The following is a 24,956-nucleotide window of genomic DNA, read 5'->3' as shown; positions in this document are numbered from 1 at the left end:
AGTATTGGCTATATTCCCTGTGTAGTGCATGTGTGTGTGTAATCAGTCGTGTTTGACTCATTGTGACACCATGGACTGTAGCCCATTCCTGTGCAGTACAATACTTGTAGCCTTGTGTCTTTTTTAATATTTGTTGTTTTAAGGATTTTGAGTTTATTTATAAACATTTTATGTAATAATAAAGCTGATTAATAATATTGTGATAGTTTCCGGTGACTTGTATCTTATTTTATATATAGCATTGTGTACTGCTTATCCCCAGTGGCAACTGCTAGCTTGTTCTGTATATATGTGAGTCTGTTTCTGTTCTGTTAGATTCATTTGTTTATCTTTTAGATTCAATGTGTAAGTGATAACATTTAATATATGTTTCTCTCTCTGATTTATTTCACTAACTGTAGTACCCTTCAGGTCCATCAGTGTTTTTCTAAATGGTAAAATTTTATTTTTTAATGACCAAGTTATACACACTCACACCCCCGCCCCATTTCTTCTTTATCCATTCCTCTACTGAGGAACACTTAGGTTGCCTCTACATCTTAGCTATTATAAATAATGTTGCTATGAACATTGAAGTGCATGTACCTTTACACATTAGTGTTTTCATTTCCTTATGAATATGTACCCAGGAATGGAACTGCAGGATAATATGGTAATTCTATTTTCAGTTTTTGGAGGAATCTGCATACTGTTTTCCATAGTACTTTGCCAATTTGCATTTCCACCAATTGTATATAAGGCTTCCATTTACTCAACATCCTTGCAATCATTTGTTGTCGTTTAGTCTCTAAGTTGTGTCCAACTCTTTTGTGACCCCCATGGACTCTAGCCCCACTCAATTCCTCTGTCCTTGGGATTTCCCAGACAAGAATACTGGAGTGGGTTCCCATTTCTTTCTCCAGGGCATCTTCCTGACCCAGGGACCTAACTCATGTCTCCTGCCATGGTAGGCAAGTTCTTTACCAGGGAAGCCCACAACCATTTGTTATATGTAGTTTTTTTGATGATAGCCATTCTGACAGGTATGATGTGATATCTTATTGTGGTTTTGATTTGCATTTCTCTAATGATTAGCCATGTTGAACATCTTTTCATGTGTCCCTTAGCCATACATATGTCTTCTTTGAAAAAATTTTTTTTCAAATCTGCAATTTTTGGCTTGGATTTTTTTTTCTTTCTGATATTGAATTGTATGAACTTCTTGTATGTGTTGGATATTAACCCCTTTACCAGTCACATCATTTACAAATATTTTCTCGCATTTTGTAGGAAATCTCTTCCTTTTGTTGATGATTTCCTTTGCAGTGAAAAAGCTTTTATGTTTAATTATGCCTAATTTGTTTTTTGCTTTTATTTACTTTACCTTGAGAAACTTATCCAAGAGAATACTGCTACAATTTATGTCAAAGAGTATTTCACCTCACATCTCTCCTAGGAGTTGTATGGTTTCAGGTCTTATATTTAGGTCTTTAAACCATTCTGAGTTTATTTTTGAAGATGGTGTGAAGGAGTCTTATAATTTCATTGTTTAACTTTTTAAATTTTATTTAAAGTTAGCCTTTTATTAAAGTTAAATTTCATTGTTTATTTTTTATTTTGTATTGAGATATGCCAATTAACAATTTTGTGATAGCTTAAGGTGAACAGTGGAGGGGCTCAGCCATATGTATACATATATCCATTCTCTCCCAAACTCCCCTCCCATCAAGGCTGGCACATAACATTGAGCAGGGTTCCATGTGCTGTACAGTACGTACTTGTTGGTTATCCATTTTAAAATATAGCAGTCTGTACATGTTGATGCAACTCTTCAGTTTTCCCAGCACCACTTCTTGAAAAGATTAATCTTTTCTCCATTGTATATTATATTGCCTGCTTTATAGTAGATTAATTGAACATAAATGTGTGGCCTTATTACTAGGATCTCTATTCTGTTTCATTAATTTATATGTCTGTTTTATGCTCATACCACATTGTTTCAATTACTGGAACATTGTAGTATAGTCTGAATACAGGGAATGTGGTAGTTCTAGCTTCAGCCTTTTAATTTTTTTAATCAAGATTGCTTTGACTATTCAGTCTCTTGTGCTTCTATTATCAATTTTAGGACTATTTGTTCTATATCTGTGAAAAATGTCCTTGGTATTTGGATAGGATTGCATTAAATCTGTAAATTTCTTTGGATAGTGTGGGCATTTTAATATTATTTCTTCCAATCCATAAACATGGGATATATTTCCATTTCTTTGTATCATCTTCAATTTCCTAAAGCAGTGTTTTATAGTTTTCAGATATTAGGTCTTTCACCTCCTATTTTAAACAGGATTGTTATCCTGCTTTCTCTTTTCTGAAGTTCACTATTGATGTATAGGAAGCAATAGATTTTTGTATGTTAACATTATATCCTTCAATTTTATATAATTCTTGTATTAGTTCTGAGAGCTTCTGGTAGAACTTTAGTATGTCCCATATAAAGTATCATGTCATTTATAAATAGTGATAATTTTATCTACCCTTTTCTTTTGGATGTTTTTTATTTTTATCTGATTGCTGTGGATTGCAATCAGACAAATGTGGATAGCAAAAGGCAAAATGGTTGTCTGAGGGTGCCTTACAAATAGCTGAGAAAAGAAGATAAGTGAAAGGCAAAGGAGTAAAGGAAAGAATGCAGAGTTCCAAAGAACAGCAAAAGGAGATAAGAAAGACTTCCTAAGTGATAAATGCAAAGAAGTAAAGGAAAATAATAGAATTGGAAAGACCAGAGATCCCTACAAGAAAATTAGAGATATAAAGGGAACATGTCATGCAAAGATGGGACAAAAACTGTATGGCCCTAACAGAGGCAGAAGATATTAAGAAGAGATGGCAAGAATACACAGAAGAACTATACAGAACGATCTTAAAGACCAGATAACCATGATGGTGTGATCACTCACATAGAGCCAGACATCCTCAAGTGCGAAGTCAGGTGAGCCTTAGGAAGCATCACTGCAAACAAAGCTAGTGGAGGTGATGGAATCCCAGTTGAGCTATTTCAAATCCTAAAAGATGATGCTGTGAAAGTGCTGCAATCAATATGCTAACAAATTTGGAAAACTCAGCAGTGGCCACAGGACTGGAGAAGGTCAGTCTTCATTCCAATCCCAAAGAAAGGCAACGCCACAGAATGTTCAAACTACTGCACAATTGCACTCATCTCACACACTAACAAAGTAATGCTCAAAATTCTCCAATCTAGGCTTCAGCAGTTCATGAATGAAGAACTTCCAGATGTTCAACCTGGATTTAGAAAAGGCAGAAAAAACAAAGATCAAATTGTGAATATCCGTTGGACTACGGAAAAAGCAAAAGAGTTCCAGAAAAACTTCTATTTCTGCTTTATCAACTATGCCAAAGCCTTTGCCTATGTGGATCACAACGAACTGGAAAATCCTGAAAGAGATGGGAATACCAGACCATCTTACCTACTGCCTGAGAAATCTGTGTGCGGGTCAAGAAGCATAGCCAGTTAGAACCAGACATGAAACAATGGACTGGCTCCAAACTGGGAAAGGAGTACATCAACGCTGTACATAGTCACTCTGTTTATTTAACTTATATGCAGAGTACGTCATGTGAAACGATGGGTGGATGAAGCACAAACTGGAATCAAGATTGCTCGGAGAAATGTCAATAACCTCAGATATGCAGATGACACTACCCTCATGACAGAAAGTGAGGAGAGACCCAAGAGCCTCTTGATGAAAGTAAAATAGGAGAGTGAAAAAGTTGGCTTAAAACTCAGCATTCAGAAAACTTAGATCATGGCACTTGGTCCCATCTCTTCATGGCAAATAGATGGAGAAACAATGGAAACTGTGACAGACTTTAGTTTTTTGGGCTCCAAAATCACTGAAGATGGTTAGTGAGCCTTAGAAGAAAAACTATGACCAACCTAGACAGCATTTTTAAAAGAAGAGACATAACTTTGCCAAGGTCCATCTAGTCAAAGCTATGGTTTTTCCATTAGTCATCTATGGATGTGAGAGTTGGACCATAAAGAAACCTGAGCACTGAAAAACTGTTGTTTTTGAACTGTTGTGTTGGAGACCATTGTTGAGAGTCCCTTGGACAGAAAGGAAGTCAAACCAGTCAGTCTTAAGGAAAATCAGTCCTGAATATTCATTGGAAGGACTGATGCTGAAGCTGAAACTCCAATCCTTTGGCTACCTGATGCAAAGAACTGACTCATTGGAAAAGACCCTGGTGCTGGGAAAGATTGAAGGCAGGAGGAGAAGCAGAAGACAGAGAATAAGATGGTTGGATGGCATCATCAACTTGATGGACATGAGTTTGAGCAATCTCTGGGAGTTGGTGATGAACAGGGAAGCCTAATGTGTGGCATTCGATGGAGTCGCAAAGAGTCGGACACGACTAAGCAACTGAACTGAACTGCTGTGGATAGGACTTCCGAAACTATGTTAAATAGAAATGGTAAAAGTGAAAATCTTTGTTTTCTTCCTGGTCTTAGAGGAAAATCTTTAGTTTTTACCATCGAGTATGATGGTAGCTGTGGATTTGTCATAATGATATTTTGTTAAGGTACGCTACCTCAGACATGACTTAGGGACTGAATGGCTTATCCTGTTCCCTCTGTGCCATCTTTGATGAAAGCTTTAATCACAAATGGATGTTGAGTTTTGTCAAGTGCTTTTCCAGTGTTATTGAGAGGAACATGTGAAATTTACTTTTGTTTTGTTAATATGGTATATCGTATTGTTTTGTGGATATTGAACCATCCTTACATCCCTGGAAATAATTCCACTTGATCATGTTGTATAATCCTTTTTATATTGGTGAATTTGATTTGCTAATATTTTGATGAGGATTTATTCCATCCATAAGCATCAGAAATATTGGCCTATAATTTTCTTTTTTATAGTTCCTTTGTTTGGTTTAGGTATCAGAAACAATGTGCCTCATAGAGTGAGTTTGGGAGTGTTCCTTCCTCTTCTATTTTTGGAATAGTTTGAGAAGGATAGATATTAAGTATTCATTGTAGAATTCCTCTATGAAGGGATTTAATCTTGGACTTTTGTTTGCTGGAAGTCTTTTGGTTACTGATTCAACTTCATTATTATGATTGATCTGTTCAGATTATCTATTTCTTTCTGATTCAGTCTTGGAAGATTGCATGTTTAGGAATTTATCCATTTATGTAGATTGTTTATTTTTGGCTGCAATATTCATTATTACTTTTTGTATCTCTGTGATAACAGTTGTGATATTTCACCTCTCATTTCTCATTCTGTTTATATGAGTCCCTCTCTTTTTTCATAATAAGCCTAGCTAAAGGTTTATCAATTTTGTTATCTTTCCAAAACTAGCTCTTACTTTCACTGATCTTTTCTACACTTTTTAAAATTTTATTTATTTCCTTTCTAATAGCTATTATTTTCTTCCTTCTGCCAACTTTGGATTTTGTTTGTTCTTTTTCTAATTCTTTAGATGATAGATTAGGTTGTTTATTTTAGTTTTTTCTTGTTTCTTGAGGTAGGTCTGTATTGCTACAAACTTCCCACTTAGAACTGATTTTGCTGTGCCCCATTCATTTTGGAAAGTTGTGCTTTTGTTTTATTTGACTTGAGATATTTTCTGATTTCTTATTTCATTTCTTTACTGAACCATTGGATTTTTAGTAGCATATTTAGTCTTCACATGCTTGTATTTTCCCCAGTTTTCCTCCTGTAATTGATTTCTAGTTTCTCACCTTTCTGGTTGGAAAAGATGCTTGATGTAATTTCTATCCTCCTAAATTTCTTGAGATTGGTATTGGGGCCTAGAATGTGATCTATCCTGGAAAGCATTTCATTGATGGTTTTAGATGAAATGTTCTATGTCTATTAATTAATATCTTTCTTTTTTTTTTATGCTCGGGGCTAGTGCACTGGGATGACACAGAGGGATGATATGGGGAGGGAGCTGGGAGGGGGGTTCAAGATGGGGAACAAAAAAGAAGAAAAAAATTAATATCTATTAATTTCAACTTGTCTGACGTATATTTTAAAGTAATTTTCCTTATTGCTTTTATGTTTGGATATGTTCTTTTATATGTGTTATATGTTCTTTTCTACTATTTTTGTATTGTTGTCAGATTTTCCTTTTATCTATTAATAGTTGATTCATATATTTAAGCACTCCTCTATTAGGTGCATACATGTTAAATAATGTTATATCCTGTTCTTATTAGGATCCCTCTATCATTATATAATGCCCTTCTTGGTCTTTTGCATTTTGTTTCTTTAGTTTAAAGTCTACTTTGTCTGACATGAGTACTGCTATCCCAACATTTTTTTAATTTATCTTTTTATAGAATATAACTTTCCATCCCCTCATTTTCAGTCTGTGTCTTTAGCTCTGAAATGAGTCTTCTGCAAATAGCATTTTTTTTTCCTTGACAGAGGTATCAGATTTATGGGACAAGGAAAACTTACAAGTCTAATACAGAGAGTCTTGGAGTGGCAACCCCATAGTGCACAGCAGATAGCAGGCAGGATATAGTTGTTGTTGTTTTAAATCTGATCAGTCACCTCTGCCTTTGAGTGGAGTATTTAGTCCATTGAACATTTAATGCAATTATCACTGAAAACATGTACTTTTCTTACTTAGTTTCAGTTGTCTTTGTAGTTATTCTCTTTTTTCATTTTTTTTAGCCTCTTCCCCTATGGTTTGATGATTATCTTTAGTGCTATGTTCTTATTCCTTTCTCTCTGATTTTTGATAATCTATTGTATGTTTTTCATTTACAGTTACCATGGATTTCTATTTGTTTTATTGATAGTCACTTAACTTCAAACACATTCTAAAACAGGTACAACTTTTACTCTCCTCCTCCATGCTTTGTGTTTTTGATATTTTGTATCATCATGTCTATTCCTTACATGTTTATTGCAGCTAGATAGATTTTACATTTATTGTCTTTTAATATTCATACCCAACCAGTCCATTCTAGAGGAGATCAATCCTGGGTGTTCATTGGAAGGACTGACGCTAAAGCTGAAACTGCAATACTTTGGCCACCTCATGCGACGAGTTGACTCACTGGAAAAGACTCTGATGCTGGGAAAGGTTGGGGGGGACGACAGAGAATGAGATGGCTGGATGGCATCACCGACTCTGTGGACATGAGTTTGAGTGACCTCCGGGAGGTGGTGATGGACAGGGAGGCCTGGCGTGCTGTGATTCATGGGGTCGCAGAGAGTTGGACACGACTGAGTGACTGAACTGAACTGAACTGAATCTTCATACTTACTTATTTGAATTCTTGATCCACAAACTTTATTATATATTTACCTTTACTAGTGGAATTTTACCTTTCCTATAAATTCTTGTTGAAGCCTATTCTTTTCCCATTAAAATTACCATTTAGCACTTCTTTTAGGGTCAGTTTGGTATTGCTAAACTCTTAGTTTTTGCTTGTTTGAGATGTTATATTTTTCACCTTTAATTCTGAGTGATAATTTTACTGGTTAGAGCATCCTAAGTTTTAGATTTTTCATTTCAGCACTTTAAATTATAGTGTCATTCCCTTCTGGCTTGCAAATTTTTCTGCAGAAAAAATCACCTGAAGCATTATAGGAATTCACTTATAAGTGACTTTTTGTTTTTCTCTTACTACCTTTACAATTTTCTTTTTATCTTTAACATTTGTCATTTTAACTATGACCTGTCTTGGTATGAGTCTCTTTGGGTTCCTCTTGTTTGGGATTGTTAGTGATTCCTGTACCTAGAAATCTGTTTCCTTCTTCAACCTCAGGAAGTTTTCAGCCATAACTTTATCAAATACATTTTCTACCCCTTTCTGTCTTCTCCTGGATCCATATAATGCCCAAGATAGTACACTTTATGTTGCCCCAAAGATCCTCCAAGCTATCCTCATTTCTTAAAATTTGTTTTTATTCTGCTCTTATTTGGTGATTTTTATTATTTTGTCTTTCAGATCATTTATGCATTCTTCTATATCACCGATTCTGCTTAGTTCCTTCTAGTGTAATTTTTAGTTCAGTTATTGCATTTTTCTAAAGTAACTGATCAGAAGAAGGAGTGGCTAGGGCCAGATACAGGTTTGAACCAAGGTTTCTCTTGTGCTCAATGGCAGTCATCCCCCAATATCAAAGGCAGAGTTGGTGCCCAAGGTGCTAGAGCAGAAGCCCTGAAGTTTGTATCTGAGCTGGTTTCATTCTAATTGTGTGAAGTCTACTTGGCAATGGCAGCTTTCATCCTAATGGAGAGCAACACCAGTGCCAGAAAGGCTGGAGCCAGTGCCAGGTATGGGCCAATGTACATGCTGGGGCAATCACAGAAAACTGGTCAGAGTATTAGGCAATTTTCAATCTACAACTTCTGCACTGTTACTGGGAGTAAGCAAGCATCTGCATGCATGCTTCTTGAGAAAAGTCTGTTTCTCATAGTTCTCTCGTAAGTTTCACTGGTTTTCAAACCAGTTAAGGGAACTCATCTTACCAGGATCTGAATCCAGGACTGAGGTGTCTAATATGTGATTCAATACCTGGGGACGATCCCTGAGCCTGGGATATCCCCATTCCTCTTCTGTGGATCTTTCTTTAAAGGTTTGGTTGTAGGAGAAGTTTTCTTGCTGGTCTCCAGGTTGCTTTCAGCAGGAGTTGATCCACATGTAGATGTATTTTGATGTGGTCATAGTGGGAGGTCAGCCTAGCATCCACCCACTCTGTCATCTTGATCTCCTTCATAAACTGATTCTTATTAACACACTGATGAGAAAGAGGTTGAGTGGAATCCCACAAGTATATGTTTGAGTTTTAAATCTTTCTTGACAAACCAACCCTTCCCTTGTTCATTGGTCATCCAAAATCAATAATTTGGGAATTGCAAATAATCAAGAAATCTTATCACCTCATTTGCTTATTTCTCTTTCTATTTTCCATTACCATCTCAGTTTTGTAATTTCAAACAAAATAAGTATGTATTATTGGCATCATGTCAGTTTCATTGGGGAGACAATTTCAACTCAACAAGGACTTTCTGTACTTTCTTGAATTTCAAGTGATATCTAGCTACACACGCTATACTCCTGAAATGGGGGACAAAATTCTGTAGGACTTTATTTATTATATAAAAGTGACAGTTTCTTGAAATTACCCCAACAAAAAGCATATCAATTAGGACATGACTGAACGACTAATACTTTCACACTTCCTTCATATCAATTAGTCCTTCATGACACAATGTGCTGACAAAATCTTATATGTTATAAATATCATGAACAGGATTGCATTATTTTTAAATCCTTCTGCAGGTATTACATCATTTTGGAAATAAACAAGTAATTAATTTAATCATAAATGCAATTATCTAAAAATATGAGCAATCAGTTGTTTTGTAAAATTCAGGGTGTGCTGTCAACACGCAGTAAATACCCATATCTTCAAAAAACCTTCAGATTTCTTTTTTCCCTCAGCAGCCTCCAAGTCATTAATTTCACAGTCCAATTATTTTATATTTATTAAAATGCTTGAAACATTATTTTGCTCCTCTTTTTACCTATACTTCACACACAATCAAGTGATAGGGTATTTCAGCAGCTAATGCAGTTGCAATCTGAAAACTATCACATCCTACCTGTTAGTTGAACAGTGTCTGACTCTATTCTGGAAGAGAAGGATACTGTTTATAATCATTTTCAAAAAATGTGTTTTTCTTGGGTGTGTACTTATTACGGAGAAGGCAATGGCTAGCCACTCCAGTACTCTTGCCTAGAAAATCGCATGGACAGAGGAGCCTGGTGGGCTGCAGTCCACCGGGTCGCTACTAGTCGGACACGACTGAGCGACTTCACTTTTCACTTTTGCACATTGGAGAAGGAAATGGCAACCCACTCCAGTGTTCGTGCCTTGAGAATCTCAGGGACGGCAGAGCCTGGTCGGCTGCCGTCTGTGGGGTTGCACAGAGTCGGACACGACTGAAGTGACTTAGCAGCAGCAGCAGCAGCAGTACTTTATTATTTGGCTTAGAACAGTATGTTCTTCAGAAATTTTTACTAAATATACTTAATCACAGCTGTAAGCTGCTAAAACACTATTAATAACTTTGCAGAAAATCTATTAAACTAAGACAATAATAATTTGATAATAGAGTTTAAAGAAGTAAGTATGAGGCTGAAGAAGACCTCCTAAAGTATATAATTATGTAGCTAGAGGAAGTTATGTCTATTTTTAAGTTGTTTTTAATAATCTGAAAATTATACTGGAACAGTATAATATTGATGTGAAAGTGCTTAATATATAATGTATACAGTATCCCATTTATGAGGGATAAGACTTTTAAAATATATAATATCCCTTTTCTAAAACATTCACATATTTTAAATTCAAAACTAATTTGAATTAGTGGCCCAGTGGTTAAGACTCCACACTTCCACTGTAGCAGGAGTGGATTCCACCCCTGGTCAGAGAACTATGATATCCCACATGCCACACAGCCAAAAACAAACCAAACAACAAAAAAATACTGACTTTATTTCTGGAGATTTTTAGTTAATTTCACTTCAGTGTTTTGACTTCTATTACGTACACATGTCACAGGACTGAGTGACTGAACAACAGTGTAACCAACAATGTAAGTAAAAAGGCTTTTACTTACACACACAGATGTGTATCGATATGCATGCATAATTTGTGTGTGTGTACCCAGTCGTGCATGACTCTTTGTGACCCCAAGGACTGTAGCCCACCAGGGTTCTCTGTCCATAGAATTTTCCAGGCAAGAATACTGGAGTGGGTTGCCATTTCCTTCTCCAGGGGATCTTTCTGACCCAGATATTGAACCCACGTCTCTTGAGTCTGAAGCATTGGTAGGTGGGTTGCTTACCACTGTGACACCTGGGAAGCCCCATGCATAATTTAGTCCTCACAATAATCTTCTGAAGAATGAACTTGAATTTCCATTCTACAGACTGGGTAACTGACACCTCAGGAAGGTTAAGTGATGGGTGCAGCAGAGGCTGATTTTCAGATTGAGTCTAAGGACAAAATGTTCCCTGATTTTAAAATGTAGAATAAGAGATATTGATGTCTTTTCACCTAGGATAATCTGAGCTCAGCACAAACAAGTTTCCTCTGTTTTCTGGAAACTGAAGTTCATGGCAAATGTTCCTTAGAACCAGAGCAGAGCGATGAGTATCATAAGTAAAATTTTAGGTTAAATATTTTTGACATGACCTTTTATGAGCTGTGTTGAGGATCAATCAGAATAGATTCCTGAAACCCTGTCAAATCTTTTTTCTTTCTAAAAGAGATGCCACCATTTGCTAATATATATTAATGTTTTATCCATATTTCTAAATTTTGTTCTCTTTCAGTGTAAATGCTTGTATAAGCATCAGTTCAATGAAATATTAGATTTATTGGTATTGTTGGAGCAAACTCTGATTATATACCAATACTAAATACTTTGTGAATAATTGTTAGTGGCTAAATGTTTGCTAATGTATAGTTGAAGATTTTTTAAATAATTTATATGAAATATCTCATGACAGAACAAAACAAGATAAGAACTAGATGATGTCTGTCTAGAAGAAAAATGCATATATAGATGCGGACCAGATTTCTCAAAGGAGAACCGTAGCATCATCTAAAGTAAAGAGAGGGGGGGGGGAAGAAAAACATGGGAAGACAGAAGAGAGCATGAAGGAAGGAGATAGAGACTGTCAGTCACCCTCTGTTGCCTTATCATATTTTTGTTGTTGTAGTTGTTTAAATACATAAGTAAGTATCTTGGTAAAGGATGTTAAATTGTTTGGAGAATACTATAGCACCAATATATGTTAGGGAAACACCAGTCACTAGACTATAGAGCTGTGGTTAAGTTGTAAGATGAGCCATCTGCAGGACCTGGTGAAAAGGCCTAGGGGAGAATAGGAGAAACCTGGGAGCTGTTTTCTAGTACAGCATGGCATATGGACCGGAATGCATCCCCAGGTTCTGGTCATTCTGTTCTTTTGGATATTGAGAAGAAAAGGTCTACTTCCTTTATTGGCACATCTTTGAGTTGTTTTCTTCTTATGCAACTTCACTTGCTATAACACTTTCAGGCCTATGGGGGCTGGGAGCTGGCTGTGGATTACTGAGTGGTAGGTCCTTAAGGGAGAATTAAGAAGAGTTGTTTCTTCTGCACTAGCAAGTGTGGGCTCAGCCTTGCCCTGCTCTCCTCTGCTTCACTCTGAGAGGATGGGATCAGGAGTCACAAGTGATGGGATAACTGGTGACACAACAGAACAAATCAGTAGCAGAAAATGATGTGAGAGATGCTTTTATACTGAAACAGAAAGAAATCCATTAAATAAAATACATGCTGCCAGGATAATCACTCACTGTCCTATTGAAATAGGCAATATTTTGGAGTGAAGGAAAAGATAGTTTGCCTCAAGATAATGAAAAATGTCTCCTTCTGATGAGAATGAAAATATTGAAATTGGAAGACAGTCTTTCAAAAACACTCAATAAAATACATATTAAAAATGCTTTAAAATATTGCTACTTAGACTATCCTCTTCCAGGGTGTAAATATAAGCAGCAATAATCCGTAACTGAGACCAAAGCCCCAGTAAAAAATACTCTTTATTACCTATTGTAAGTATTTTATGCTTATTCGAAGGAAGTAAAGTTAAATTTTAATTTTTTTGTGGCAAGAGTTTTGAAATACAGTTATGAAATGGTCCGCTCGTTTCTTCAATAAATATGTGTCATATGACTTCTCAGTGCCAGGCATTAGAGACACAACAATAAACAAGTAACATGTCACTGTCTCTTGTAGCCTGATGGGCCCTAAGGCCTAGCAGAATAACAGTTAATATTTATTTACTTCTTTCACAGTAAGCATTTCACATGCATAATCTTATATGACACTTGCAAGAGTTCTATGAAATGCGCATTTTTTTTTCGTATTTTGTACATGAGTCAGAACTTGAGTAATTTTCTCAAAGTTGCAAGCTAAAGAGTGGTTGAGCCAAGTTTCAGACAAGATCTGGCTGACTTTCCTGGATTTCCTTTGACTATTTCTTACCTCAGGTTCCCATATACTGTGGGTGTTGTCTAAGAAGGAAATAGAAAATAATATCCTTGACCTAGAAAATTCTTCTGTGTCTTATTTTTAGTTTCTTGAAATCGCTCACTCATAGTTACTCTTCCTTTAGACCTGCCCTCATTCTTTCCCAGATTCTCTATATAGTTAATAAGGTAAACAGACCAAGATCTCACTCACATAATTTGTCAAAATTAATAATCTGAAGGATACGCTTCAGAGTAATTGTTCTTTAATTTTACCTGATTCTTTTTCTCTCTGGTCAGTACTGCTTCCTCTACAGTCAATAAAAAAGTTCAGCAACACCCTTGCTCTTAAGATGAATATTATTAGTATGTAGAGTTATTATTTAGAATTATTATCAATATAGGTTTAGTTATTATTTAGAATTATTATCAATATAGGTTTATTAATCGATAAATTTGAACTATTTAAAATCCAATAATCACTGACTCATTAAACTGCACATGCTTTGTAATTGGCAAAATGTTTGCAAATATATTATCTAAGTTGATCTTTACAAAATAAATTGTTTGGTAGACACGACAGTTCTGGCATAGTTTTTGTTTGCCTTTCTCCCTTCCTCCTCATTAAAGGAACTCATCTTAATTAGTGTGTATAACTCAATGAAAAGAATTAGAAACCAATGGGCCAAGAAAATGCTGAAATGTACATTTTTGGAGACAAACTTTAAAAGATATAAATAATATGTACAGGTTTCAAAATTTTTAATTTAGGTTTATATTGAATATTAATGATAACAAAATAAAAAGCTGAATTCTTCTGTAGATCATTTAATTGATTCCTCTGCCTCCTGAAGGAATTTATCTTTATTCTTCACCTTTATTTACCTGTTTCTTTTCCTTTCTAATCAGTTCTGTTTAGTAAAAGAAATAAAATTTAAAAGTCTAGACTTAATACAATCTATACATTTGTGTAATTCTCATCTTCTTACCAATGTCCAAGAGAAATAGATTGATCATAAATCAATCTTGGCATTTAAAAATTATCTGTTGAATATTTTTCCTCTTGCAAAGATATTTAAAAAATTTCCTGTTGCTCCACTGACCCATTTTTACTATGTTTGATCTAAAAATTCAACTCATTTTTTTCAAGAAATAAATGATTTTTCACTGAATAACCTATACACCAAAAGGGAAAAATATTTTTCCTGGTCCATGTAGTAACACTAAATATTTTTACCAGTCTCAGAAAATGCTGGAATTCTGGCAAATTAAAGGGGGTAAATATGGTCTTAAAGTCCATCACATTTAAAAAAATAAGTTGTACTCTACATGTCATTATGATGCAAGAAATCAGTACCATTTTATTTTGGCTGCTTTAGATAGCATTTAAATATATTTATATGTTGATAACGATGACATTAGGTATTTTCAGAATTGCTTTCATGCTCTAATTTATATTTTACCTTCAATTCTATGTCATGAGATTCTTATATCCTATTTCTTACATATTCTTTGAAAATATGATTTCACGTGTTTTCGAAGAGCCTATTCTGTCTCAGTTGAAGAAGTCTCTTTAAAATGCCCTGAATATTTGAAAATTTGTTATAGTCCCACCACCACCAGGTCCATCTGAGACATATTTTGCAGTGTTTTTAATAAAATGATTAACATGCTTTCAAGTTTAATATGTAGATCCGAACAAGTCTATCATTGCACTGATCTGTGTACACATAAGCATTCCTGTCGATCTGTGAACTTAAGGGCAAGCAGACTATGTCTTTCTTTTTGATTCTTTTATCTGCATGCTTGGTCACAGATGGATCTACAAAGATGACGATGAGGCTTAAGTCAAAGAGCCCCTCACTAAAATGAAGCTATTTCAATGCCTTGAAACCAATATAATCATGTGGTCAGAAGTTTTTACAGAATTTTATAAAAGCAAGATATTTTACTTAGACTGATGCATAATTTTGTAGCATAGTTTATTTATTTTTTAGTATTTTTTTAATTTGGCTGTGTTGTATCTTAGTTGCTACATGTGGGATCTTCCATGCGTAGTGCAGGATCTTTCATTGCAGCTCATGGACTCTCTAGTTGTGGTGAGTGGACTCAGTAGTTATGGCACGTGGGCTTATTTGCTCCATGGCATGTGTGATCTTAGTTCCCTGATCAGGGATTGAACCTGTGTCCCCTGAATTGCAAGGTGGATTCTTAAACACTGGACCACCAGGGAAGTCTCTGTAGCTTAGTTTGTATTAGTAATTTTGTCTTCTTATCTTTAAAGATGGCTCTCCAAATTTTAAAGATTTTGACACACAAAACCTAGTTTCTCTCTTGTAAGGAACAATTATTTACATTTTGTTGAACAAATAAAGGAAAAAAGTGAAAGCAGGGAAAGGGTATAAACATGTTATTTTTTTTTTTTACATTTATTTATTTTTTTGGTAATTAATTTATTTTTTATTGGAGGCAAATTATTTTACAATATTATATTGGTTGGTTTTGCCATACATTGATATGAATTCGCCCCGGGTTTACATAAGTTCCCCCTCCTGAACCCCCCTCCGACCTCCCTCCTCCCTTTATCCTCCCTCTGGGTCATCCCCGCATGTCAGCCCCGAGCATCCTATAACATGCATTGACCCTGAACTAGTGATTCGTTTCACATATGACAACATACGTGTTTCAATGCCATTCTCCCAAATCATCCCACCCTCACCCTCTCCCATAGAGTCCCAAAGACTGTTCTATACATCTGTGTCTCTTTTGCTGTCTCGTATACAGGGTTATCATTTGCATCTTTCTAAATTCCATATATATATGTTAGTATACTGTATTGGTGTTTTTCTTTCTGGCTTACTTCACTCTGTATAATAGGCTCCAGTTTCATCCACCTCATTAGAACTGATTCAAATGTCCTGGGCATACACACCGAGGAAACCAGAATTGAAAGAGACACGTGTACTCCAATGTTCATTGCAGCACTGTTTATAATAGCCAGGACATGGAAGCAACCTAGATGTCCATCTGCAGACGAATGGATAAGAAAGCTTTGGTACATATACACAATGGAGTATTATTCAGCCATTAAACATGTTATTAATCAATATACTTTAACATTTAAAAATTTAGCTTTTCTGGCAAAAATTTTCCATAAACCACCAACAGGCAATGCTAACACATAACTCCTGTATAGTGTCTATGAATTTACAAAATTCTTATACAGAAATGGTTGTGGTGATGATTTAGTTTCTAAGTCATGTCCAGCTCTTGAGACCCTGTGGACTATAGCCTGCCAGGCTCCTCTGCCATGGGATTTTCCAGGCAAGAATCCTGGAGTGGGTTGCCACTTCCTTTGCCAGGGGATCTTCCCTACCTAGGGATTGAATCCAGGTTTCCTGCATTACAGGTGAATTCTTTTACTGATACTAGGGAAATTCTTATACAAATATATATTTCACTAAATCTTTCTACCAGAGCTTCAGGTCAATTTAATCTTCAGGTAAAATAGTTGACATTGAAATGTTCACAACTCTGCTATTTGTAAAAAGATGTTACTATACTCAATTATTAAAAACTTAAAAAAATGTCAATTCAGTGACTTGCTCATGTTTCTTACAATATCAGTACTGGGAAGAAGCTGAAGCCCTGATACCGAATCTACTCTTTTCATTATAATATGATGTTTACAAATCTATTTAAATAAAATAAAACTTATTCTACAAACAAGAAATATTAAATAAAATAGAATTGATAATATTGTTGACTCTAAATGATGAATATTTTCCATTCCCTTTCTTTCCTTTTTCTTATCTTTCCTCTTTTCTCTTCTTTTTATATAGGTGTTTAATATTATCCAACTGCTATAAAGTTAAATAATTTTTTTTGAAATTTGAACCTAAATTCTACTGAACACAAGATGAAAATGTGGTTGCTGTTCAGTCTCCTTGTAATAATATCTTTTAAAACTTGTCTATCAGGTAAGAAATATCCTATATATAACATATAACTTCCACAATTTATGTCAATGTAATTAATATTCTTTTCACTATATTGAATCTGGTGTATAAAGTTCAGAATTAATATTCTTTTGCCATCTACAGACAAGTAAATGCATATAAAGGCTGACACTTTTGTTCTTTTTTCTTTTTAGTTTCAATTAAAATTTCATAAGATTTAAGTCAATCAATCTTATATAGTGATGTGCTGGTAAATGTTTAAAATCTGAATATCTGGGAGGGAAAAAATATCCCTGCTGTAGCATTTATCAATTCCTACATAGTAAATTGTCTTACTGTTGTCATTTTCAACTTGAAACCATTTAAGGTGGTGGGAGAAAAGTTATGCAACAACACACCATTATACAGTATGTTCAGTACAGGGGTAAAATCAACTTAACCTCATTCAGTTCAGTTCAGTTCAGTTCAGTTCAGTCGCTCAGTCCGACTCTTTGCGACCCCATGAATCACAGCACACCAGGCCTCCCTGTCCATCACCAACTCCCAGAGTTCACTCAAACTCATGTCCATCGAGTCGGTGATGCCATCCAGCCATCTCATTCTCTGTCGTCCCCTTCTCCTCCTGCCCCCAATCCCTCCCAGCATCAGAGTCTTTTCCAGTGAGTCAGCTCGTTGCATGAGGTGGCCAAAGTATTGCAGTTTCAGCTTCAGCATCAGTCCTTCCAAGGAACACCCAGGATTGATCTCCTTTAGAATGGACTGGTTGGATCTCCTTGAAGTCCAAGGGACTCTCAAGAGTCTTCTCCAGCACCACAGTTCAAAAGCATCAATTCTTTGGCAATCAGCTTTCTTCACAGTCCAACTCTCACATCCATACATGACCACGGGAAAAACCATAGCCTTGACTAGACAGACCTTGGTTGGCAAAGTAATGTCTCTGCTTTTTAATATGCTCTCTAGGTTGGTCATAACTTTCCTTCCAAGGAGTAAGCCTCTTTTAATTTCCTGGCTGCAATCAGCATCTGCAGTGATTTTGGAGCCCCAAAAAATAAAGCCTGACACTGTTTCCACTGTTTCCCCATCTATTTCCCCATCTATTTCCCATTAACCTCATTAGTATACATAAAAGTAAAATATAGTAAAATATTAGAAAATAATGGGTTTTAAGCTTTTGTCACCTTTATTTTTTATGTTAATATAATTTAATTTTTATTATTGGCTGGTCAATCTTTTGAAAAACAATTCAAAAATAGTCTACAATGTATTCAAGGACTAAAGAATAACAATGCAGTTTTAAGTGTACTGTAGTTTTAGGATAAACAAACACTATATTTCTATTTTTCAAAGGTATGTGTGAAAGATTCAAAAATATTTCCTAAAGGTACATTGTATTTTTATCTGAAGCAATGTGTTTTCTAACAATATTTTCGGATACATTTGTCTCAATTACCTTAATTCAGCACTTGTTGAGTTGCTATTAAGTTCAAGATATAGATGGATCTCATATTTTCACTTACAAACCTCCCTTGATTGCTTTAAATAATGAACTTGATGGGCATCCTATTGTATTTCTTAATTATTATTAAGGAAATAAAAATGCTATTTTACTTTGGGGAGTAATTTTTATTATGACTTAAGAATAAAACAATAATTTTATTATCAGTACTTAAGAATTTTAATGATATAAACAGTAATTATACATACATACAAACATAGAACTATTTGCATATATGCAAATATATCATTTAACTATAATAAAGAAAAATTTGTGGAAAGGTTATTATTGCTGTCTACCTTTATGAATAAAATAAAGCAAAGATATTAGTACTGAAAATTCATGCCAATTCTTTAAAATTTTGGTGCTGTAATTATAAAAATGCAAAGATAAGAAATAAATATTTCCAAAGATATGATCATACTTCAGCCTTAATGGTGAAGAGCTGATAATCTAATTTCATTAACTAATATCTCCATTGTTTTAGCAACATTTGAAATCAAACCTTGAAGAGCAGCTTTGGGATTAATTTTTTTCTGTTTTTTGTCTTTTTTTTTTTTTTTCTTTTTAGAGTTTACATGGCATAGAAGGTATGGTCATGGAGGTAAGTTGATGAAAGGGTAACTTTTTAAATAGATTTCTTCAAATAAACCATATTTCATCCCTACATTAAAGCTATTAAGTTTTCAAACTTATAGCAAGTGGTGACAATTAGAGCACTTGGAAATTTTGTAGATATTTTATCTGAGGTCTTCATGCAACTTATTTGATTACCAAAATAAATGAATAGATACACCACAAGCAAATATCCAAGTGGAGGATTGTAGCAGATAGAATATATTCAATAAGTATTTAATATATTCAATAATTTCAATAAATATATTCAATATATTTTTCCTTCATGTTTTATAATAATCCTATAGTACTTAATTTTGCAGCAATATTTTTAATATTGTAAAATTCTAGCTTGTTTTGAAAGCCTTCTGCTTTGCTTCAAGTAGGAGAATTAAAGTTAATAAGCCTGGAACCTTAAGATTCAGTTTAATTAGAAATCCAGATAATGAAAAATGTATTGTTTATCCTTCATTAAATATAATTAGCAATCCTGATAGTTTATATCATATTTCAACCACTGAATAGTTCTTGCTAGAAATATAGACTGGAAAAAATAGAGTCTAGAATAAGATTGGTCCATACTTACATATTCAACCTGGTATTCACTATGTGATCTTGTGCAAATTATTCAATTTCTATGAGACTTAAGTTTCCAACATGTAAAAATCACAGGATTCTTGTGGACACTAAAAACACAATGTGATGATAACTTACAGCACAGTGACCTACATAGTAGGTGCTCAGTAAACACGGTAAAACTGGTCATCTTTGAAGGCCACAGCTTAGTGGTAGGAGAATGAGTAATTAGGAAGAACCAGTGAGTAATCAGTGCTATTGCTTCCATCAAAAGCAAGATTTTCATGCCAGAGTGAGTCAGAATCTCCATTGATAGGGGATTTATAGAAAGGAAAGCCTCAGCAAGAAGCATATCAAAGCTATTTCTGTTTCCTCCTTGTGAGTTAGCCTATATAGTATGAATATAGGCCATATAAAGATCAGTGATATATGCTGTTTGATTTCAAGAACCTTACATGTAATAAAGAATAATAAAAGTAAGTGGATAACAAATTCATAAGAAAAATATGATAGGCTGTTTACAATAATTGAGGAATTAATAAATATTTAATGATGGAGCTAGTAGGCAAGGAAAACTGGAAGTATTTCAGTTATTAGAAATGGAAATAATTCTTAGAGGAAGTAGAACAAATAAAGTACAAAAGTGGGTAAATATGGACTGTGTTAGGTCACTAATTCAAAGAATTTGTTCTGCAGGATGTTAGTAGGACTTCATTGTCAAATAAATTTGAGAAAGGCTAGTTCATTAAACTTCAACAGTTTATTATTATGTGTGTTGTTTTTGTTCAGTCCCTCAGTCCTGTCTGAGTCTTTGCAACCCCATGGACTGCTGCACACCAGTAATGGACGTATTAGTTTCCTAGGACTGCTATAGCTATAATAAAGCCACCAACTGGGTGGCTTAGAACAACAGAAATTTATTGTCTCACATTCTGAGATGAGATGTCTCAAAGAAAAGAGATATCAGAGTCAGGTTTCTGCTGAAACGTGTATGGGAAAGCTCTTTGCTTTCATCTTTCAACTTCTGGTACCCCAAACACTGGGCTTCCTTTGTGGCTCAGCTGGTAAAGAATCTGCCTACAATGCATGAGACCCAGATCAAGAAGACCCCTTGGAGAAGGGAATGGAAACCCACTCCAGTATTCTTGTCTGGAGAACTTCATGTACAGAGAAGCCTGGCAGGCTTCAGTCCATGGGGTCACAAACAGTCAGACACAACTGAGCGACTAAACACACACACATCCCAAAAACATTCCTTGGCTTATGGCAGCATACACAGGCAGACATAAAGTTGGTGTCAACAGACGCCCAGATTGTTACACAAAACACAGTGTCTAGACCTTTGAGGTTGCACCATAGGTCAAGGAAGTGGTTGTCATTAATAAATGTGAAAGGCTCTTCTTAGGCAAATAAAATCATGCAAGGAAAATGTAGTCAACTTAACCATTCTGATAACCTGATTTTAATTTTCCTTCTAATAATTGGATTCCTGTACATTCTCAAGACCAACTTGTTATATTTTAGTTATGATATATTGCTGCACTGTTACCTATTATCCATGAGACTAAAGAACTGATGAACCAGAGTATTCACAGCCTAAGCCCTGAATGTCCTTATTCTCTTATCAGTGAGGAATGTTTGAAAATGGAGATAATAATAGTGCTTTGAGCCAATTTAAATATTGTCTCATTTAGAGAGTTTACTGTATTTTTAGAGGGCTTACAACACTCCCCAGGCCATATCCACTGAATATTGTAAACACTGTAAAAATTCAAATATTAGACTCTGCTAAAATTTTGTTCTCATTGCTTTCTTCCTGAAACTCTCATTAAAACATACTTATGTAAAATTATGTTTGAAAACTAACAGATTAAGAAGACATATTACAGAATGAGAAATAGCATTTCTTTCATTGAATATAAAATGAATAAAAATAACTCTCAAGCACAAATTGTAATTATACTTTCAATTTCCAGAGATAAAATAGGATAGCAAGGTTACAGTGGATCATCTCTACATAGCAAGAGGTGAAGTATTTCATTTAAGATCATACACTAACTGACTACATTAACTGTGAGACTGAGAATGCTACTGAAAAAAAGCAGCAGTTTTTGCCTTTCTGAGAAATTATCTATATAACTGTGTGCTCCTTTTTGGAAGACTATATCTGGTACAAAAACAGAGCATATGTTTTAAAAACAACCTTATTTTGTTAACATATTTTCCATTTGTTTCTGTACCCTTTAACCTCATAATACTTCCAAAGCATGATAATTTGTCATCTAATTATTTCCATTGCCCTAGAAGAAAAACAATGGATAACTTAATTTTTGTTAACAGAGATTATAATCCTTGTATTAATGGATCCTTTGCTGAACTTTGTGTTGTATTACCCCTAAAAGTTCTTTTTCCTTGATCTGAGTGCCCTAGCTCAACTAACAGAGCTATGAGCTTGGATAGTCTTCAAGGGGGTTATGAAGCTTACATTCAGAAGTTAACACTGAGCATACCAAAGCAATTTGAAGCCGGTGATGAGTAATTTATCTCCCAAGAGCCCAAATATGTCCTCAAAATAAAATGCATATTGTAATTGGTAAACCACCTAATGAAATACATTATTTTATTCAGGCTTGAAAATATTAGAAAAGCAAGAAATATTTATAAAATTTATAAATATATGCTAACATTTTATAAATAACATTTATAAAATAATACTAACTAGAAACACTAATGTGATATCAAGTGTGTCATATTCTTTTGTTCTTAAAATGGGCAAAAGGAAATATCTTAAATATAATATTTTGTCAAAATAGAAAAATTCAGTGTTTTATTGGAAATTCGTTTCATATTTTATCACTTAAATGATTCATTGTCTCTTCCTGTAAAGGGCAAATGGAAATGGAGCACTTGGAAATACCTGAATATAATTTTGGAAAAGCACTTGTTGAGAATAAAATAGCACTGGGCACTGATAATATTCAATTTGGCCTATAAACTTCAACACAACTCACCCCCAAAGTGTTTTATCTTTACTTCAGGCAGTAGAGGGATTGCTGATCAATAGATATAGTCTGATCATTAGTAACATGTGGCATTCCATTATTTTCAATGGAAATTGCCATTGCTGATATCTTTTCCAGAAAAAAATATGCTATGCCTTATGATCATGATGAAGAAACTATAAACATATGTTCAGTTTTCTAAAAGCTGATGAATTTTTATCTCAAAGTCACATATCTTAAAATCAAAAGATATGCTATCAAAAGAAACATTTAAAACCATGCATTTTATGAAGATATGCAAGTGTGCAACTAACCTCTGCCTCCACACAGATGTATGGTTTATGTGCAGCTGTCTTTGTATTTCAAGGCACCGTACATTACTTGAAATAATCAAGGCAATTAGTAATGTACAAAACTCAACTATTTCACAGTGATAAAACTAGTTAAGAAAATTAATAAATTATTAATTAAATTGAGAATTCAGGATTGTTATAATCCCTATAAGGCTTCCCTGGTGGCTTAGATGGTGAAGAATTGACCTGCAATGAAGGAAATAATGACACTACCAGAGGACTCTTTAGAAGCAGGTGCTAGACAGGCCAGGATTAGCCATTTCTACATTGGAAATACAATACTGTTAAAGAATCAACTGTGCACCTATTGAGATGAGTTCAAATTATGTAAAATTGTATGTGATCACAATTTTTAAGTGAGGTATATATTTAATTACTGGAAAGGATTTCCAATTTGCTGCTTATTCCAAAATTCTCCAATGTATGTTGAAATGTACCTAAGGAAAATCTCTAATCTTGAAGACCTAAAATTCTATTAACAGTATCTTTCACAGAACAGAACTTTTAAACTTGAATAAAGTCCAGCTTATCATTTTTTTTCTTTTATGAATCATGCTTTTGAAATTATGTCTCAAAATTCTCCACCATATGCAAGGTCTGAATCAAGTTATTGACTAAATTAAGGACAACCAAAACCTCTAGTTCATTAAACTGTAGCGTCACAGAAGACCATTTAAAATTCTTATATTACCTCTAATGTAACAAGTGGAAACTGGATCTAATCCAGTGTAGATAAGTGGAATTCTGTTTAAGTTTTATAATTGCACCAAACATTCATCCTCTTTAAATTTGATAATCTCTTCTGTTGATAATGATGGTAATACCATAATCATCAAGCTTGTGTATAAATACAGTGTATTTAGAAGATATTCATGAGCTTAAACTCCCCTAAAATGTATTTATTTTAATATTCTGAATGTGTGCTTAAATTTTTTAAAATTGCTCAAAATTTTCACAGTATTCATTATTCATCAAGGGTTAAAGTTAGAATAATATTCATCTTACCTTCAAGAAGAGAATCAAAATATGTTAATAAAATTGAACTTCACTGCTCATCTTTTTGCCTAGAAAATCCCATGGACGGAGGAGCCTGGTAGGCTGCAGTCCGTGGGGTCGCTAAGGGTCGGACACGACTGAGCGACTTCACTTTCACTTTTCACTTTCACACATTGGAGAAGGAAATGGCAACCCACTCCAGTGTTCTTGCCTGGAGAATCCCAGGGATGGGGGAGCCTGGTGGGCTTCCGTCTATGGGGTTGCACAGAGTCGGACACGACTGAAGTGACTTAGCAGCAGCAGCAGCAGCAGCTCATCTTTTTAAGCATTTTTGTGTGAATTGTGAAGAAACAGCAGAAGCTCCAAAGCAGCAGGGTTACTAAATTGCTTCAGTTGGTAAAGCTGGGCAATTGACAGAGATTCAAAGAAGCATTCATGAGATTGTTCAAGTGGGAGAGGAAATATCACATGACTTATGTTATAGATATGTGCTTAGTTGCTCAGTCGTGTCAAACTCTTTGCAACCCCATGGACTGTAGCCAACCAGGCTCCTCTGTCCATGAGGACTCTCCAGGCAAGAATACTGGAATGGGTTGCCATGCCCTGCTCCAGGAGATCTTCCCAACCCAGGGATCAAACCCAGGTCTCCCATATTGTGGGTGGATTCTTTACTATCTGAGCGACCAGAGAAGCCCAAGAACACTGGAGTGGGTAGCCTTCTGCAGGGGAACTTACCAACCCAGAAATCGAACTGGGGTCTCCTGCATTGCAGGCAGATTCTTTACCACCTGAGCTACCCAGGAAGCCCTTTCTATCATAGATAATTCCAAGGCTATTTCTTTCTGAGATCAAAAAATCTGGAACCTACATATGAATGAAGGTCTTGTTATCAAGGA

General features: G+C 34.9%; 1 protein-coding gene across 6 annotated transcripts in view; it reads left to right on the top strand.

Moving 5' to 3' along the window:
• CNTN1 (contactin 1) overlaps positions 1 to 24,956 on the top strand; it is a 427,927-nt gene that overhangs the window by 227,512 nt on the left and 175,459 nt on the right. For 5 of the 6 annotated variants that reach the window (XM_055394045.2, XM_055394044.2, XM_055394046.2 and 2 more), the window contains 2 exons: positions 16,907 to 17,044; positions 19,090 to 19,122. In XM_055394045.2, the coding sequence (XP_055250020.2) occupies positions 16,984 to 17,044; positions 19,090 to 19,122 (94 nt within the window). In that variant the 5' untranslated portion in view covers positions 16,907 to 16,983. Of the gene's footprint in view, positions 1 to 16,906; positions 17,045 to 19,089; positions 19,123 to 21,685; positions 21,737 to 24,956 lie in introns of all 6 variants that reach the window. The other variant, XM_088836972.1, reaches the window with a different exon arrangement.

Source organism: Moschus berezovskii, chromosome 6 (genome assembly GCF_049115385.1).
Source record: "Moschus berezovskii isolate FMDL1 chromosome 6, NW_MosBer_1.0, whole genome shotgun sequence".
Lineage (NCBI taxonomy): Eukaryota > Metazoa > Chordata > Mammalia > Artiodactyla > Moschidae > Moschus > Moschus berezovskii.
Note: the sequence above shows the minus strand (reverse complement) of the source record. Positions and strands in the feature narration are given on the sequence as shown.